The sequence below is a fragment of the Serpula lacrymans genome, assembly GCF_000218685.1.
Source record: "Serpula lacrymans var. lacrymans S7.9 unplaced genomic scaffold SERLAscaffold_8, whole genome shotgun sequence".
Classification (NCBI taxonomy): Eukaryota; Fungi; Basidiomycota; class Agaricomycetes; order Boletales; family Serpulaceae; genus Serpula; species Serpula lacrymans.
In genome coordinates this window covers 1,162,121-1,179,016 of record NW_006763297.1, presented here as the reverse complement: position 1 = coordinate 1,179,016, position 16,896 = coordinate 1,162,121, and the positions used below count along the sequence as shown (strand labels likewise).

Below are 16,896 nucleotides of genomic sequence, written 5' to 3'. Positions count from 1 at the left end.
ATTGTATAGTAATCGAGGTCCGAACGGTTGTCTCGATGATGGCCCGCGTTAACCGCTGTCAGCCCTCTTCCTACTGGCGGAGGCAAATGCCCGGCCCGGTAAGAAGTATAAAGAAGTTTTATGTAACTAATAGAACCTTAGCGACTCCACGTCACTAGGTTCTCTAAGTACGGGATTGTGGGGGCGGATGATGGGAGATAGAGGGATGGTTTCGAAAGATGAGTTAGTCGGCGATGATTGGATAAATGTGATTATAGTGGATGGGCGAGTGATAGGTGATGTGATTTGAGAGAGGGGTGTGGTGAGGCGAATGTATAGTTTGAGTAGAACGAAGAATAGGATGATGATGACGGGGGTTAGGACGATGATTAGAGTAGCCTTTGTTTCTATCATCAACTAGGTGCTCTTTACGAGCTTTTGATTATATAACGACTGAGCTGCACTACTGGAAGAAACCAGGCAACTCAACGTCAATCTCAAGCAAGTAGTTGAACAAGTGTATAAAGACGAAATCAAAAGCTAAGGTATGTACATCGTTGAGTGTCTACTTATATATGTAAGAACTCATGTCAGCCATGAGGCGCTGACTGATGTTCTACGTCATGGTCTGGATTCTGTCACGTGATTGTCTCGTGACTAGATATAAAACAACTACGTGATAAGATAAGGAGATATGAGTGATTCTACGTCAGAGTTGGAGATGAAAGGTGAAGTATTAGGTATACGAGAAGAGGATCGTGACACTGTACCTTTCCATTCAGTTCTTTCAGAGGTTCTGTTACTGTCAGAACTGTGACCTTCAGAGTTGTTGGAGGTATTGGAGATTGGAGGGATGGAGGTGAGAATGGAGGAGCAGACAGAGTTTGAGACTGGGATTTGACTTAGCTTGTGCATTATGCCCTTCCACAGACCTTGGTCCCTAGCTCAACAGGAATAAACAGGAGATAGGAGGATAAAACAGGAGTAAAAACTCTTCAGGAAAGAGTCGGAATGCCTTAGTAAAAGACTTGGAAAAGATTGGGGAATCTAGTTGATATTTGAACTGAGGAATGGAGTACAGGAGTTACAGTTATATACTATTGGAGGAGATTGAGTTTGTAAGGAGTAACTTATAATGTAGACACAGAGTTCTATGTGGACATATACAGTATCTAGCAAGGAGAAAAGATATGTGTGAGAAGCATATTATAAGGTCTAACTGAGCTCATGAGGAAAATGGTGGAACATGCTGAGGAGACATATGGCAGATTAAAGTCCAGAGCAGACTATTGGAGTGGAGGACCAGGGTATTGTTACAATACACATTTTTTGGACACATTTTCATTCTCAGCTTTAGTTGGACTTCTGTGCAACATTGTCATATCCATGCCACAGGCTATGGTTTCCAGACATCTGAAAGGTCAGAGAGCCTCAAATCCGAACTCCCAAATCTCTGGTACTGTTGGATTTATGTTCCTCATGCTCTGCTGCTCAGCATAGCCCTGTACCCTGTTGAGTTGAGAACTATTGGGAGAAAAACTAAGGTAAGATCAGTAAGTGTTATCATAAGGGAACATTATAGTATCATACCCTGTAACAAGAATACTGAGGTTTGCAAACAAGGCAATTGCGAGTTTTCAGAAAGAACTGTGGGAAAGTAAGTGACTATTATGCAAACAGTAAAAAAGCGCAAAGTAGAACAGGCAATCAGCATGTTCTAGCTGAAGAGAAAAGAAAGAAAATAGTATATGTGTATTGTAGAGTAACTATGATGTTTCTATAGCTAACACACCCCCTCAAACCAAACACAACCCAAGAATAGCAGTAAAAATGTTGAGTTTGAACTGAGCAAGTGGCTTGGTAAGCATATTGGCAGGCATTTGATCAGTTGGACAGAAAGTCAGTGAAATGACTCCTTGATCAGCTTCTCAAATAAAGTGAAAACGGACATCTATATGCTTGGTTCTAGCATGGTAGACATTATTTTTTGATAACTCAATAGTGCTGCGGTGTCATGCACCAAAGTTGATTGGTAGCATGGACAGGTGTCAAGAATGAAGCGAATATTCAAAAAGACTCGCCTTTGTGCCACACAGGCACAGTGCCACGTGGAATAGTAATTAATATTGCCTTTTTCAAACTTGTGGCTGATCAGCACCACCTCTATTAGGCAATTCAGTTGCGCTCACCTTTGCTTTTCCATTTCGGTACTTTCCGCGTTTTGCCAATTCGGCAAATTTTTTGCGTCGCCACTGGCTACACATTGTGCCCTCGCTTTCATCGTTCTCCCTTACTTTTTTTCTTTACTCAGTCCCACCATGGGATCCTTACTCTCTTTTTTATTCTCACCCAACAGTCACTTCTGGACCCCTATTCTGGTTCACCTCCTTGTCACCTCCACCCTCCTCCTCCTCATCTTCTTTGCTCCCCCACCATATCTGATGTCACCACTTTCTATCTGTTTCCGTTGCCAATCCATCAACCACCACGTGCCACTGCTGATATCAGCAAAGCCCCGGTGGCCGGTCCAAATTGGGCAAAAGGTCCATCGTCATGACATCGATCTTCCATCATAAACCATCAAAACATCGGTCACTCATCTCGCCTGGTTGGAGTGTGGGTGGGTAGTTTTTGAGCTGGAGAAGGTTCATCCCCTTGTGTTGCCCATGTACATTGCCGTCCCATTCACTTGGGTACACTTATCTTTTGTCCATTGTCTTCACTACAGCTACAGCTACCACATGCTGCCTGGGACTCACTTGTTCCAAATTGGAACTACTCCCCTCCCTCCCTTGTTTGACCAGGTGGTCCAGTACAACCAATGCATTGGTAAGGCCATGGAACCGTCGGATTTGGACTAGGTGGTGGACCGGTGGCTCCAGTTTCTTTTTTTCAGCAGAACATTCATTTACAGTGCGATTATTTTTGATTTTTGAATCATTTTCATGAACACATATTTTTTTAGAATGCCTGACTGACAATAAAGGAACTGTGTTGATACTGATATTTTTTTTTGCCTTGCCCTTTTTTTACTGCATTTTCCCATGACATCATGATTTTCTTGCTCTCTTTCTGCTATTGGACTTTACTTTATGGCTGTACAAACCTGTGACATTACTCACAGCATTTATTGTTCTATCCCTTTCTTTTCTTTTTTTGACAATCTTATCCTGTACTACCTACGCAGGATTCGTCAGCGTACATTCCTTCCTTCATATTCTTTCTCATTCTTTTTGCACAGCTATACTGTGCATAGCCTACCTTTCTTTTACTATATAAACCCCTGTATTTTACCTTGTAAAAAAAAAACAAGAACTCCAATCCAGACTTCTTCTCTAATCTAAAGTTCACTACTCTCTGCTACTTGTGATTCAGTGTGGTCACAACACCACTGCTACCACTGTTAACTGCTGTCATCATCACTTGTCACTTTTGAAAGTCATTGTCATCCCTTTCAATTAGAGTTCTTCTGAGCACTACAGTTTGTGCGTCAGGAGTCTGCTATCACTGGGAACTTTGTCACCTCGTCATCTTATCGTTCTCAAACCTACCTTGTGCTACAATTAGCAAGGTAGTGCTCGTCCAAACTCGTCACAAAGCCCCTATCTTTATCTTCCAACTATCCCTCCTCCTCAAAACCCACACCCATACATCCTTGGGTTTGACTTTGAAGGATCATCGTACATACCACCCCATGAACAACCAGAGCACCCACTGTTCTAGGAGGCAAAGCCCATAAACAAGTTCTGTGGAATCTGGGAGGATTGTGTGTTAGTTTGTTTTTGTGTGTGGTTTTCTAACAACAGTTCTCATCATCGACAATGTTCATCTGGATTCAAGATGACATCCTGTTTGACCGTTACGGTGCATCTGTCTGGCCAGTAAACTCTATGAGCCTTGGACTGACCATCATATCCTACCCATTTTCCTAGTTTAGCATGTGGGTCTAATTTTCCTGCACCTAGGGTTTTCACAAATACTGTGCATCCGAATTCATGGATATCATGTAGGTCTGGTTTTACACTATGTAGAATTTCATATGGTGTTTTGCCACCTAGTGCTCTGGTAGGTGCTCGGTTCTTGATCCAGACCGCATGTTTTAATGCTTCGCTCCAGAGGAATTTAGGCAATCCGGCCCCAATTATCATTGCATGGGCGCACTCAATGAGAGTACAGTTTAAGCATTCTGTGACACCATTTTGTTGGGGTGAATCATGTGTGGTGAGTTTTCTCACTATGCCTTGTTTTGCAAAATGTTTGTCATACTCTGCATTCATATATTCTCCCCCGCAATCAGATCTTAGAACCTTTATTCTGGTGCCGTCCTTTTGGGTATGCAACCATGCCTCATAGTTCTTAAAGATGCCCAGGACTTCATCTTTTGTTGTGAGAACATAGATATGCATTTCACGGGAATAGTCATCCGTGAATGTCAGCATGTACTTTTTTCCTTTGAAGTCTTGTATGGTTACAGGTCCCCAAAGGTCTGAGTGAGTCCTTTCACCGTAAATCTTTGCTCTTGTATTGCTCATTTTTGGAAACAGCTTTCTGACTGCTTTAGTGCATACACAACTTTCACAGAAAATAATCTTTTTGGCCTCATCTATGGATATGCCTTCAGCTAAGCCTGATTTGATAAGGTGTTTAAGTGAATTGTGGGCAATGTGACCAATGCAACCATGAAGGTCATTTATGGACATCATTATGGTGAGGTGAGTGGATTTTTGTATGTGATCAGGTTTGAGTATGTGATAAAGGCCTTTAGACTCCAGGATTTGGGCCATTGTGTGGCAGCTAGGAGGTGGAGAATGTATCTCACACTTTCCTCCTTGGATATGAAGAGAGAATCCTACTTTATCCAGCGGCTAGCTGAGATGAGAGTTGAGGTCATGTCTGGGCAATGTAAGACATTTTTGAGCAGTACACAAGAGGTATTGTTGCCATTAGGTAATAAAATTGAGACATTTCCCTCTCCTCGTGCGTACATGACTTCATCATTTGCTGCATTTATAGGCATTGGCTTAATGGTTTTGTAGTCATTGAATGTGACAACACCAACAAGACACAGTCTTGGGGCACTGGAGCACAACAACAGACAAGCAGAGGAGTAGTGAGAGGGAGTGGTTACCCCTTAGGTAGGACCTAGTTAGTTGGTAAACAACAGGAGAACTCGCTGAGTCCTTCCCCATGTATTACTCCTATATATATACTAAAATACATGAGGTACTGGTCCTTTGCACTGACTTTTGCAGTCATTGCAGATTCATTTCTAGCTAAACCTGATACACCACAACTGTCTGCTTTGTTGAATATCTGTATGATGATGTCTGAGGAAGATAGTGGATGTTTGGTGTTTCTCGCAGTGGTAAGCATGGACGAGATGAGAGGTCAATATGAATTTGGGAGTGACGCTAGAATCATGGCTGAAAATCTTTCTCTTCTATTGCTGTGCCCATACCAGCTAACTGTTCTCGCATTTTTAGCATCTCTCAAATATGTGTTTGGATGTTTCCGTTGTCCTGTAGGTTCATATTATGTAGGCGTCGACAAATATCAATTTGCATCATTTCAGATTTCCCATCGTGCATTTGGCATATTGCAGCCCAGATTTTTGCAGCTGAGGACTTGTTAAAAATTTGTACCAGGATTTCATTGTGAATAGTAGAGAATTGAATGACAAGGCACTCTCTCTGAGTGTATTCATCAACTTTAGTCTCATAGGTCTCTATATCCTCTTCCTTTAGAGTGGTGCTATTGGTTTTTGTTGCAACACCATTAGGGTCTCTAGTGTATTCGAGGAGAGGTGGTTTTTTGGCAGTTCCGGACAGGTGCCTTGAGAGGCCTCGAGCACCAACAGCAATCGCTATGCATGACTTGTATGTAACCCAGTTTGAGCCATCCTTGGCTAGTTTGGGTACAGTAAAAGTGGTGGTAGAGGAATTATCTGGTAAGCTAGCTGGACTCATAACCTGTTGAGTTGAGAACTATTGGGAGAACTCAGTCCTGTGATAAGGGAATACTATAGTATCATACCTCAGTCCTGTAACAAGAATACTGAGGTTTGCAAACAAGGCAATTGCAAGTTTTCAGAAAGATTTGTGGGAAAGTAAGTGACTATTATGTAAACAGTAAAAAAGCGCAAAGTAGAACAGGCAATCAGCACGTTCTAGTTGAAGAGAAAAGAAAGAAAATAGTATATGTGTACTGTAGAGTAACTATGATGTTTTTATAGCTAACATACCCTCCACATGGTACTCCAGATATCTGCTCTGACTCTCCTGCCCCAGACTTCTAGCATACATTTTCTCCACACATTCTCATACTCCTCATGGACTCTTTAGTTTAGACCTTATGATACACTCCCCTCATATACAATTCACCTTCACTACATAATTGTCCGCATAGAACTCTGTACCTACATTACAGGTTACTCCTTACAAACTCCAATCCCTCCAATAGTATATAAGCTGTAGCTCCTGTACTCCGTTCCTGCAGTTTGAATATCAGCTAGTTCCTCCCACCTTTATCAAAGTCTTCTTCTAAGTTTTCTGGTCCTTCTCCGAAGGACCTTTACTCCTCTCCACCTTTTATCCTCTACTCTCACCCGTTCACTCCGTCAAGTTAGGGACCAAGGTCTGCAGAAGGGCCTAGCATACAAGCTAAGTCAACTTTTATTTGATCTATACACAGTAAACAATCTCAGAGTTAATGGGGGACTCTGATTATCATATTTGGTGTGTACGTGGCAGTGTATGGCTTATAAGTGAAAACAGAAGCATAAAATTTTTGATGGATATATATTGGTGAGTGTTGCATTGCTCCAACTCTACCTTATGCTGACTTTCCTTTCTAGGTGCTCGTCCTTTGTGCATGCTTGCACTGTATCCCTCAAGCTCATGATTCCAACATCAACTCCCAATCCTGTACTCCATTCCGCTCCCCACCCCATCTCCATACTCTGAACTCAATCACTCTAAAGGTCACAGTTCTGACACACACAGCACTTTACTTACTCTATAGATATTTACTGATGGTGGAGTCAGTCATAAGACTGGCCACATGATATCATCAGCCACCACTAATAGATAACTGTATAGTACCTAGCCAGAAATAGTATGCAATAAATACCTGTTCATTATATATACCCTGCAAGCGATTGGAGAATCCTCAGCAAGTTCTCCTCTTGTCTACCAACAATAAATCAATGCAAGGCTATATCAACAACAAATACCTATTTCCTAGCTCTTGCGGAGTAGAGGGTACAGTACAATGTAATGATGATAGATGCGACAAGAAGTAGCAGATCTGTCAGAACTGTGACCTTTGGAGTTGTTGGACTTACAAGGTGAGTGTGGAACAGAGTACAAGGATTTTGTGCATTAGACCCTTCCAGGGACCTTGGTCCCTAACTCAACGGAGTGAACACGGGGAGTGGAAGGGTCTAGTGTGAGGCAACAATAAACTATAACAAAAACACTACCCGTTTCCAACTGCACTTGCAGGGAGTAAGAGGTACAATGAGTCTTGAAGATCGACAGATGCTAGTTGATATAGCAAGTAGAGGATATGGGAGTAGACTCCGAGGTTTCTGGTGAGGAGTAAAACAGGTAATTCAAGTAATAGAAAGCTAAAGAACAATACATGAGTATGTAGGGTTTTTATAGCTAACCGTCTATCCCTCAGACCAAAAGAAGAATAAAAGGAAAGTGGTCTGAAGGGAAAATTAACCAATAAGAAAAAGGATAACTATCGTACGACTTTGAAGATTAATCAGCAGGTGGGAAAGTGTACTAATAATAAGTGTTGTCACACGTGTTCAGGAACCGTATCCTCATGATGAGGTATGATCCTGACTAAAGTGTCTATTAGTATCTCCAGGCACTGATGGAGCTTGGAGCTGGTTGGCGAGATGTCTACCACCAGCCCTTACCCATTGTGCTGGCTGGCTGGGAGTGATACCCAGTCTCTGATCTGCGATATAAAGTGGTAATGATGGTTGAGAAAGCCTGTGAGGGCTATGAGAAGTAAAATAGCAAATGATACCTCCAGCCCTAGAGCCAGAGGTGTAATGGGAAAAGCATTCGAAAACCACGACATAGAGAAAATAATAAATGGTCCTTACATCTAGCACACAAGCTAAGCCAACTCACAACCCCGTACTCTGTTCCACACTCACCTTGTAACTTCACCCTACAAGCTCCGACAACTCCAAAGGTCATGGTTAAGTTCACCTGTGTGAAAGTTTGAGGAAATTATAAGACCAAGTGAACACATAAGGCCATAAAAACTTTACAACAAGGGAGTTCAGTCTGAGATGTCTGAAGGTTTAGAGGTTCACACTTATGGCCTTTGGCACCTTACTAGCTCCAAGTCCTAGCTGTCTGTCTGATCTTGATCAGTAAGCTGTGATGTTCCCCTTGCAGCTTGCCTGCTCTGACTATTCTTTTATTACCTCAGGATTGACTGCCTGAAAATGTGTCCTCACACACCCTATCTTCACTATTTACAATACACAAATGATTCATTGACTATTTTAGAGCTTTCCAAAACCCTGAACTCCAAGCTAAACTAACAAAAAATCTACAAGTGGTCCATGCCACTGGCAATGGATGGCCACATCCCAATAATACTACTGATATATACATGTATGTAGTCATAATTACTACAACGCCATACTTCTAGTATGTGTTGCTAATGCAAGTACCTGTACACGTATTCCTACAAAACAGGCACCAAATACAAATTTAAACCAAGTAGTGAAATGCAATTATGCCTCCACATCCATGTCCCTTTCCACCCTAGCTTGTCTCATCTCGTAGAATCCTGGCGCTTCCCATGAAGGTCCAACTTCGTCAGCTGGAGTCAAACAATCCTCTGGAGTTCGAACATTAGGTGTGTTACTTTCGGATAATATCGTGCTCAGGCGAAAGCCTTGATCCTGTCTTCCATCATACGCTTCCGGGAATCTGATGGCAGACCCAAGGGATTTTGCAGACGACGATGAACCAGCTCTGGGACGGAACGTTGTTATCGACGGTGGTCGCACAGAATGATGGGAACTGGTGCGAGGGCGTGCAAAGGATATCGGATGAACTATAGAACCTGCGGAGTTGGAATAACCACGGGCAGCTTGTTTCTTCAAGTGCAAAGTGATGCGTGACATCATCGTGACCTTACAGTAGAAGACGTCAGTGAAGCTGAAAGAGACACTAATAAACGCCGTACTGTGAGACTAGACTCGTCAAGAGGGTTGGGTTTATGTCAGCAGCATACTTCAAATAGAATTATGAGGACTCACAGTAATTCAAGTCTAGTGACATTATGTTCAGCGCAACAATCCACACATGGTTGGCTGTGATCACTTACTGGGCAGTGATATTTTGTAAACCTGAAGGTGCCTGAACAATCATGATAGTCAAAACAAGATTTACACCGCAAATGATACTGTTTCCACCTGTCAGTAAATATAATACCACTATCTTTCACTCGACATACCTGTAATACAGCAAACCATCTTCAAGCATGATTCGAAGAATATACCCAGCTTCTTTTTGTCTTATTGATGGTACCGTTCGATACATCGTTGCGATAAACACAACAGTATCAAATATGAGAGGAAACCATGCTGAAGATGATGCTATGTGGCTTAGCCTATAGCCCGAGGTATAAGTAGCTGCGGTTCAGGATATAATGAAACAACTTGCATATTTGGATCAAATAGCATAGTGCAAGCTGTCATAACGTATATGTTAGCTTAGGTGAACAAAGCACTTGAATTTTCCTACATGATATACCCTCGTGAGGTACAGCTGCAAAAGGCTCAGAAACTTTCCCGTGCAGATAGCAATGAAAATACTCACAGCCAGCCTTTGCAAGTAGCCATGCACTCACACCCGTCCATGCAAGGAAAATAAGCACGAGCGCAGCAATTAGTGACTTGTTGTTGTGGTACATGCCGTGAACTCTATAAGCCTCATGTCACTTTCCAGCCGAATTTGATAGGATACACAGCAGCCCACCGAATTAGCATCATTAACGCTGCGACGAGGATGCCCAACAAAGTCATGGCTCCTTCATATCGTACGAAGTGTGAACACCTACATTCTATTATCAGAATCGGCGGATAATTTAAATGAAACTTAGCACGAACGTCTAAGGCAAAATAGATAACCAAACGTTAATCTAGCAAAAGCTGCTGTGGTGACAGAAATAACTCACGCTTTGAGACCAATTCGATGAATATGCTACAGTCAGTGTAGTTATGCCCGTCAGCAATTCTATTAACACAATATTCATGATGAAGAAAACGTACCAACAAGGTTGACGATAAACCCAAGAGGTGTAATGTACCGATTCTGGAAGTATTACCGTTCAGTGTATCATGCCACAAAATCTCGCATAATATAGGGGCGTACGAAGAAAAACAGATATATCACTGCAAAGAATCATGTCAACGAAATATAACGAGATGTCGCAAGCAGTGACTCACAGCGGCCTTTGGGTTGATTCCATATAAATTCCACCTATAATGCGAGGATAGATTTTGAGCATTAACATTGTGTCTCACAGAGGTGGAGACATACCTCATCATCAAATGTAATTAAGTGATCCCAGACTAATATAGTGAAGCCTGCCAAGCCAACATACTGCAAGTCCAAATATACGACTCGGTGTTAACATGCTGTCGCTCCTGTCAAAGCGACACCTTACAATTGTACTGTACCTGGACAATGTGACAAGGGCATCAACGAGCTTTGCGAGACCACTACTGCTAAAAACACTCACGCGTTCCGAAATTCAGCCAAGCTCGTGGTTGTCTCAGTCAGCGCTGGCACTACCATTTTCGAGTGAAGTGAGCCTATGGCCTAAGCGGCGCAGCGCTAAAAAGAAGACCTCTGAGAGTCGAGACTGTCAGTGAGGGGGCAAAACGCTCAATAAATGACGCTGTAGACATATTGGGGAAAGGGTAGCTCTTATATCCATAAACCTTGGCCGAGAAGCGCCCACTACACCGTATATTAGGTCACCGACATGCATGGAGGCTGTAAGGTCCGACATCAGGTGCTGTAGTGTCTGTGCAACTGTGACTGCGTTGTAATTCGCCATCATACTCCCCTTTCAGGAAAGAAAATTCGAAGGAACGATCTGGGGTAACAAAGAACTGCCATGGCATGTCATAATGCCCCATCGGCAGCTATGCCAAATGTTACAAACACAGTCCAACAGCTGTATCCACCGTGTATTACCTTATATTATAAGCATCAACGAAAACACGCCCTTTCTCGACAACTTCAAGGCCCTGTAGAAGCAAAAAAATATCCGCACAGAGAAGACACAAATATCGCATGGAAGATGATAACCACAAATAGTCTCACTGGCAAAACCCGTAAATTCTAAAGGGCGTCAACATCAACTAAATTGTCCCAAAGAGACTACACTCATGATCAACTAAAAGCATAGGCAGTTCTGCGACTTGCTGTAAAGTTGAATATGAGAAAAACTCACCTACAAGAGGAAACGCTTTGGGAATGAGTCTGTGGGACAGGGGTGCAAGGTACATCAGATTGACGATCAGATATTCGCTGGCATAGACATTATGAATAAACACAGAGAGAAATTATAATACCAACGTAAGTCCTTCTAATAGAAAAATCACAAACTGCATGACATAAAGATCGGGAACGATGCTGTCCTATGATAATATCTGCCAAGGACCAGATTATGCCGTTTAGAGACATTATCAGTGCTAATGATATTGAAGTACGTACCGCCAACAAAACAACCGCAATGACGACAACCATGATAATCATTAGGCACGCCGCTCTTCGACCAGCTTTTCGCTGATATTCTGATGCAGTAGAGAGTTCCTCGGCAGCCCCTTGCGTATCATTTGCAATCGAATAGACGTTGGATTCGATATTATCTAAGAGCGTAATGGCAAGTTGTGAGTACCCGGAATTTCGGCGAACCTTCTTAGCTACAGATACATACCTAACATGCTACCTTGCTGATTGACCAGAGTACCTAAATCGCGGAATATTTCGCTCAGCTCATGAATGCCGGTCTCGATCTCTCGAATCTCTGCTTCTCGTTCATGGATCAGAGATTCTTGATAAGCAAGCTCATGAGGAGATAACTGGGACTGAAGTAGCTGAGCTTGTCGTTGCTGTGGTGACCTGTTTACCTCACTTTCGCGACTTGATAATCTTACATCAGAAATTCCAGACGAAGCTCTTAAGAAGATGATCGGACGAACGGTGTCTCGTCTTCCACTGCCAACTTGACGCCTTCGACGACGGTTCGCTGACGCTCCGCGCTAACCTGCTGAGCGCGCTGAAAAGCCACCAAAGACAATTGCAAATCGTGCGAGGTCTTCTGTAGAGATGTCTTGTGCTGTGGCTGTTGTGACGTACGTCCAAAAGTCAATAGATTCAGTTAGTCACTGTCGAGTGAAGTTAAGGGAGAGCAATAACCAGAACACTCACGTTACTGGTTTGCAGTGAAGCGAGCTTCTTCAAGTCATCAGAGCCACGCTTCACCATCGCCCGCGTCGTCTCTGTTAGATCATGCCTTGAAGGTCAAGAAACATTCTGGTCTGTTACTCAGCTGGCCCACGAACGATAGACAGACGTACAAGGACTTTCTTAAAGTCGCTGAGTCCTTGTTGGTCCCCAACTGATCAACGAGTTTGAGTATACCTTGTACATTGGAATTGATCTTGAAAACTTGGAGGGATAGCGAAGATTGTAAGCTTAGGAAAGCAGAGTCTTCCCGTGACTGTGGGGTGACTGAATTGGCCTGGGCGGGCCTAGCGAGTCCAGTCTCGATGTCTTGAAAGCTCATGGCTTAGTGTAGCACGTATAAAAGAATGACGAGCTGGAGGGCGGAATAGTAGAGAGGTAAGATTATAGTTGAATGTCAACGCAGTTCTTTGCAGGCCACAGTGCTCAGCGCAGCGTTCGGCTTTGGGCGTTCATGGCATGTGAACCACCACTGTTGTTGTGCCAGTGGCGCATGGGAGCCACGAGGCCACGTGGTCACGACACAACAGCTCCTCTGTCTTTGGCGAGCAAAGTCTCTTTCGCTCCCTCAGAGCTGCAACATTCCTTGCGCTTTGCCACGAAGCATTGACGTACCTTAATTGTCTTTTGCTCAGGTTTTCTTCGTCGGCGCTGCAATGAACTACCCTGACCCAATCTGCCGGACCCTGATGAGATATATCAAGTTGCACTGAAATTCTCGAGCGACCTGCAGGAAGCTTCATAGCGGTCATTGGGCTACAGTTATCTCATGTTATATTTGGTTAGTGCCCTCGTGATATACTGGGTAAACTTGAGTGTGTGTTCAACGATTCAATCGACGGGATGTGGCGGGCCGCCATTGCCTTCATATAAACTCTACCGGAGAGGCCTCGAAACTGTACACTGGACTTGGACGGAAAATGCTTAAGGATCTTGCCTTCATATTTGCTTTTTTTGTGGCCCAGGTTTATTCCTTGTCACCTGCCTTTATCGCGTGCCAGCTACAAAAGGCTGACACAGTATCACCTCTGGCGGGCTGTCCTGAAGGCACCATATTTGTTTCCCCAAATGACCCCAGAGCCCAATATACCACTGTCCAGCAAGCTGTGGAGTCTTTGTATGTGCTGTCTCATGTCACTCTACTCATGCTGTATAAATGTCACAGACCCGAGACCGGGGGTGCAACTATCCTGATTGGTGAAGGACAGTACTTCGAAGCCGTTAATGTAACTCGCACAGGTCCTCTCACCCTTCTCGTAAGTGTGATACTCTCTTGAAGTCGATTCGCATGTCACCTTGAAAACAGGGTCAATTAGACGCCAGTACTGCCTTCGATCCAGCTGGAAACGCGTCTAGTCGTAACTTAGTGCAGATCTGGAACAACAAATATGTACTCACTGGAATGGATGATGCGCAATCTGCCGTTCTGACTGTTGCACCATCATTCAATGCATCGCTAATCGGCGCAGGAACCAATGGTGCCCCTCTTCAGCCACTCTTTGGAAACACGGATTTTAAAGCGTACAATATCGACTTTGAAAATCAGGCGGTTCGTGTCAAACCTTATGCGCACTGCCTACTCAGATGAATCTCATCTTCATCTCATCAGGCAAACTACTCGATTTCGCAGGCGCTGGTGACAGATATATCGTACGCAAATGCCTCGTTTTATGGCTGCGCTTTTGCTAGCTACCAGGACACGTGGTATACTGGCCGGAATGCAAGTACATATGTAGTTGACAGCATTATTTATGGTCAAACAGACTGTGAGTCCCGTTCACTTATTGGAGACTGTCGCTCTTATCACCTAAGTTGGCAGATCTATTTGGTTTTGGCACAGCGTAAGCCATCTGAAACTCGTCGCGAAAGATAAGAATACCTAATCGATAGCATAGATGGTTTCAGTCAATAACACTTGCTAACCGGGCATGTGGTGGAGGAATTGTTGCATGGAAAGGATCTAATTACACCGCCGCTCCAGGGAATCGCTATGGAGCATATATATCGGATTCGAAGATTATTCGCGTACGATACTTCTGCCCATATTCTGTGACCAGTGTTCACCATCTTCTTTTCAACAGTCGCCTGATGCTAATGCTACCGCTGTCACTGAGAATTCGTGTTGGTTAGGTTGGTTTTCTTGCTCTGGCTTTTTGAGCCTTTTGTTTATGCTTTATTACAAGGGCGTCCTTGGAACGACCTCGCGACTACAGTCTACCTGCGGACATACATGGACGACAGTGTACAACCTGCTGGGTTTGAGCCATTCGATAGCGCTCGGTGCGACATTCTCACAGAGATATAGGGAGTCGATGTCACTAACTAGATCGTGCAGACCTGTCATCGCAAACACGACATATTATGCGGAATATGACTCTTATGGTAAGTTCGCCAACAATTCGTGACTTGTCATAGAGTTGACCATGTTTTGCAGGACCTGGTGCTAACATGTCAGCCAGAGTGTCTATCGAGCACGTCTTGGACACTTCGGAAGCACGCAATTTTACGATAGATGGGGTGTTTTTAGAGAGGCCTCAGTGGATTGATTATGATTACGTGTACTGAGTGCCTGCACTTTGCAACAATGAGTCAACCATCTTGAAGAGAATCCATGTCGACCTTATACCCATTTTGGATGCTCCAGTACAGTAAAGTGAACTATGTCTGACGCTGACAGCTGAATAGTCCCTATCAGATACTACAACTGACAGACAGCAGTTACTTACTCAGCTCTACTGAGTGATGTGACAATGATGACACTTGCGCCAGTCTCCGGTGTCAGCGATGTCAGCTCGCTCGCTTGTTACACACGCCCCACCAAGTCCCACGTGTATTGGCACCGCTGACATGAACACTGGGGATGCGAATCTGCTTTTTCCCTATCTCCACTCCGTGTCAATTATTTGGGCCCCACTGCATGTCTCTGAAACGCTTCCGCTTACGAATTTGCTCATGATCGCTCCAATATACTTATCTCTGGGCTCGACGTGCTACTAGTACAATGTGTTCCAAGCTTCTTAAGGGAAGAACTTTACAATTGATCGGGTAATGACGAAGATTGCGCATCAGACCGTTGGGATGTAGCAGGTCTTCCACATCTTCGTATGGTACCGGCTGCTCGAGTGGAATCAAGTTAGACGCCAGAGGATCATTGATCCGGACACTCAAGAAGAAATATACCAGACAATCTTTGATTTGAGCGATACTCGACGGAAAATGAAAGCCAAGCCATAGTACTATAGTACTATATCGATATCACAAGATTTGAACTTGTTGCGTGGTAGTGGCAATGTTGGTGTAAATGCAGTGAGTGACAAGTCTCGAGGAATTTTAGGTGTGGTGTTCCGGAATACGCTCGATCATACTACCGGAGTTATTGGAGCCATTTGAAGTGAGTGCATCATACCAGAGAGATGATGTCGGTTTTATCACTAAGCCATGTGCAGATTACTCACCGTAACCAAGGTTTTTGACGTTGGCATCACATTGCCATCTATAAACGCGTATCAGGAGGTGTCAGGTCTCTCTTCGCTGGGGCTGTGATGTCTGGCCTAGTGGAGGCTATGCGACTACTACAGCATGAGGCTCATATGTGTTACATCAAAATTTAACCGCAATGTCAGCATTTATAAAAGAGCGTCAATCGATGCTTTTTCAACAATTCTCCCTCTTTTCGTTCGGTTCAACTAGTAACGCAGGTACTGGCTAGTGAGTATTCTCGTCCTTTCTCCTTCCGACTCCACTAACGTTGATTTCCAGTCTGTCTGTTCATTCGCTCATTAACTGCCCATCCACGGCCTTCGTTATATCACGATAATCACTACTGATTGTTTTCGCGGATATTAATTATAAATGCGTTCCTCCATTGCCATCTCAGCCGCCTTGGTGGCCGCTGCTGCACCTGTCTTCGCAGCTCCGTAAGTTCATCCTTCGTGATCCGTGAACAACTTAAGTTGACCTTACACGTTGCAGTACCAAAGAAAACTCGAAGAGAGACTGGAGCCCCCCTCCTATTCCTAGCCCTCCTCCCGTCCCAACCTGGAGCCCTCCGCCCATTCCTTCGCCTCCTCCCATCCCCACTTGGTGGCATGGAAAGAGGGTCGCTGAGAGGGACTGGACCCCACCTGCAATCCCTAGCCCCCCTCCCGTCCCGACCTGGAGCCCCCCTCCCATTCCTTCGCCTCCTCCCATCCCCACTTGGTGGCACGGAAAGAGGGTCGCTGAGAGGGACTGGACCCACCTGCAATCCCCAGCCCCCCTCCCGTCCCGACATGGAGCCCTCCTCCCATTCCTTCCCCCCCGCCCGTCCCTACTTGGTGGCACGGTGACAAGCGTCAGTCGAATGTTTCCGCTGATATCACTAGCCTCCTTAACGAGGCCGTAAAGGACGGCATCA

General features: G+C 44.2%; 4 protein-coding genes across 4 annotated transcripts; 1 reads left to right on the top strand and 3 right to left on the bottom strand.

Moving 5' to 3' along the window:
* Window positions 1-8,542: 8,542 nt before the first annotated feature.
* On the bottom strand, window positions 8,543-9,874 carry SERLADRAFT_469993 (uncharacterized protein; the record flags this gene model as incomplete). The annotated part of the gene is made up of 8 exons (XM_007319431.1): window positions 8,543-9,151; window positions 9,205-9,211; window positions 9,278-9,289; window positions 9,346-9,423; window positions 9,475-9,630; window positions 9,684-9,711; window positions 9,765-9,788; window positions 9,840-9,874. The coding sequence occupies 6 exons, from the start codon at window positions 9,701-9,703 to the stop codon at window positions 8,747-8,749; spliced, it is 678 nt and encodes a 225-aa protein (XP_007319493.1).
* Window positions 9,875-10,313: 439 nt separating this feature from the next.
* On the bottom strand, window positions 10,314-11,147 carry SERLADRAFT_469992 (uncharacterized protein; the record flags this gene model as incomplete). The annotated part of the gene is made up of 6 exons (XM_007319430.1): window positions 10,314-10,334; window positions 10,395-10,414; window positions 10,469-10,502; window positions 10,563-10,625; window positions 10,690-10,702; window positions 10,765-11,147. Coding segments are annotated over 6 exons (207 nt in total), but the record flags the coding sequence as incomplete, so codon positions are not given.
* A 207-nt stretch (window positions 11,148-11,354) lies between these two features.
* Window positions 11,355-12,971, bottom strand: SERLADRAFT_469987 (uncharacterized protein; the record flags this gene model as incomplete). The annotated part of the gene is made up of 7 exons (XM_007319429.1): window positions 11,355-11,427; window positions 11,485-11,683; window positions 11,748-11,902; window positions 11,971-12,176; window positions 12,236-12,378; window positions 12,465-12,549; window positions 12,614-12,971. 6 exons carry the CDS (start codon window positions 12,820-12,822, stop codon window positions 11,672-11,674), a joined length of 810 nt encoding a protein of 269 aa, XP_007319491.1.
* A 449-nt stretch (window positions 12,972-13,420) lies between these two features.
* On the top strand, window positions 13,421-15,068 carry SERLADRAFT_450059 (carbohydrate esterase family 8 protein; the record flags this gene model as incomplete). Its single annotated transcript, XM_007319428.1, has 10 exons — window positions 13,421-13,617; window positions 13,666-13,756; window positions 13,807-14,049; window positions 14,110-14,266; window positions 14,320-14,341; window positions 14,396-14,525; window positions 14,582-14,630; window positions 14,684-14,780; window positions 14,836-14,882; window positions 14,935-15,068. The coding sequence occupies 10 exons, from the start codon at window positions 13,421-13,423 to the stop codon at window positions 15,063-15,065; spliced, it is 1,164 nt and encodes a 387-aa protein (XP_007319490.1).
* Window positions 15,069-16,896: the final 1,828 nt, after the last annotated feature.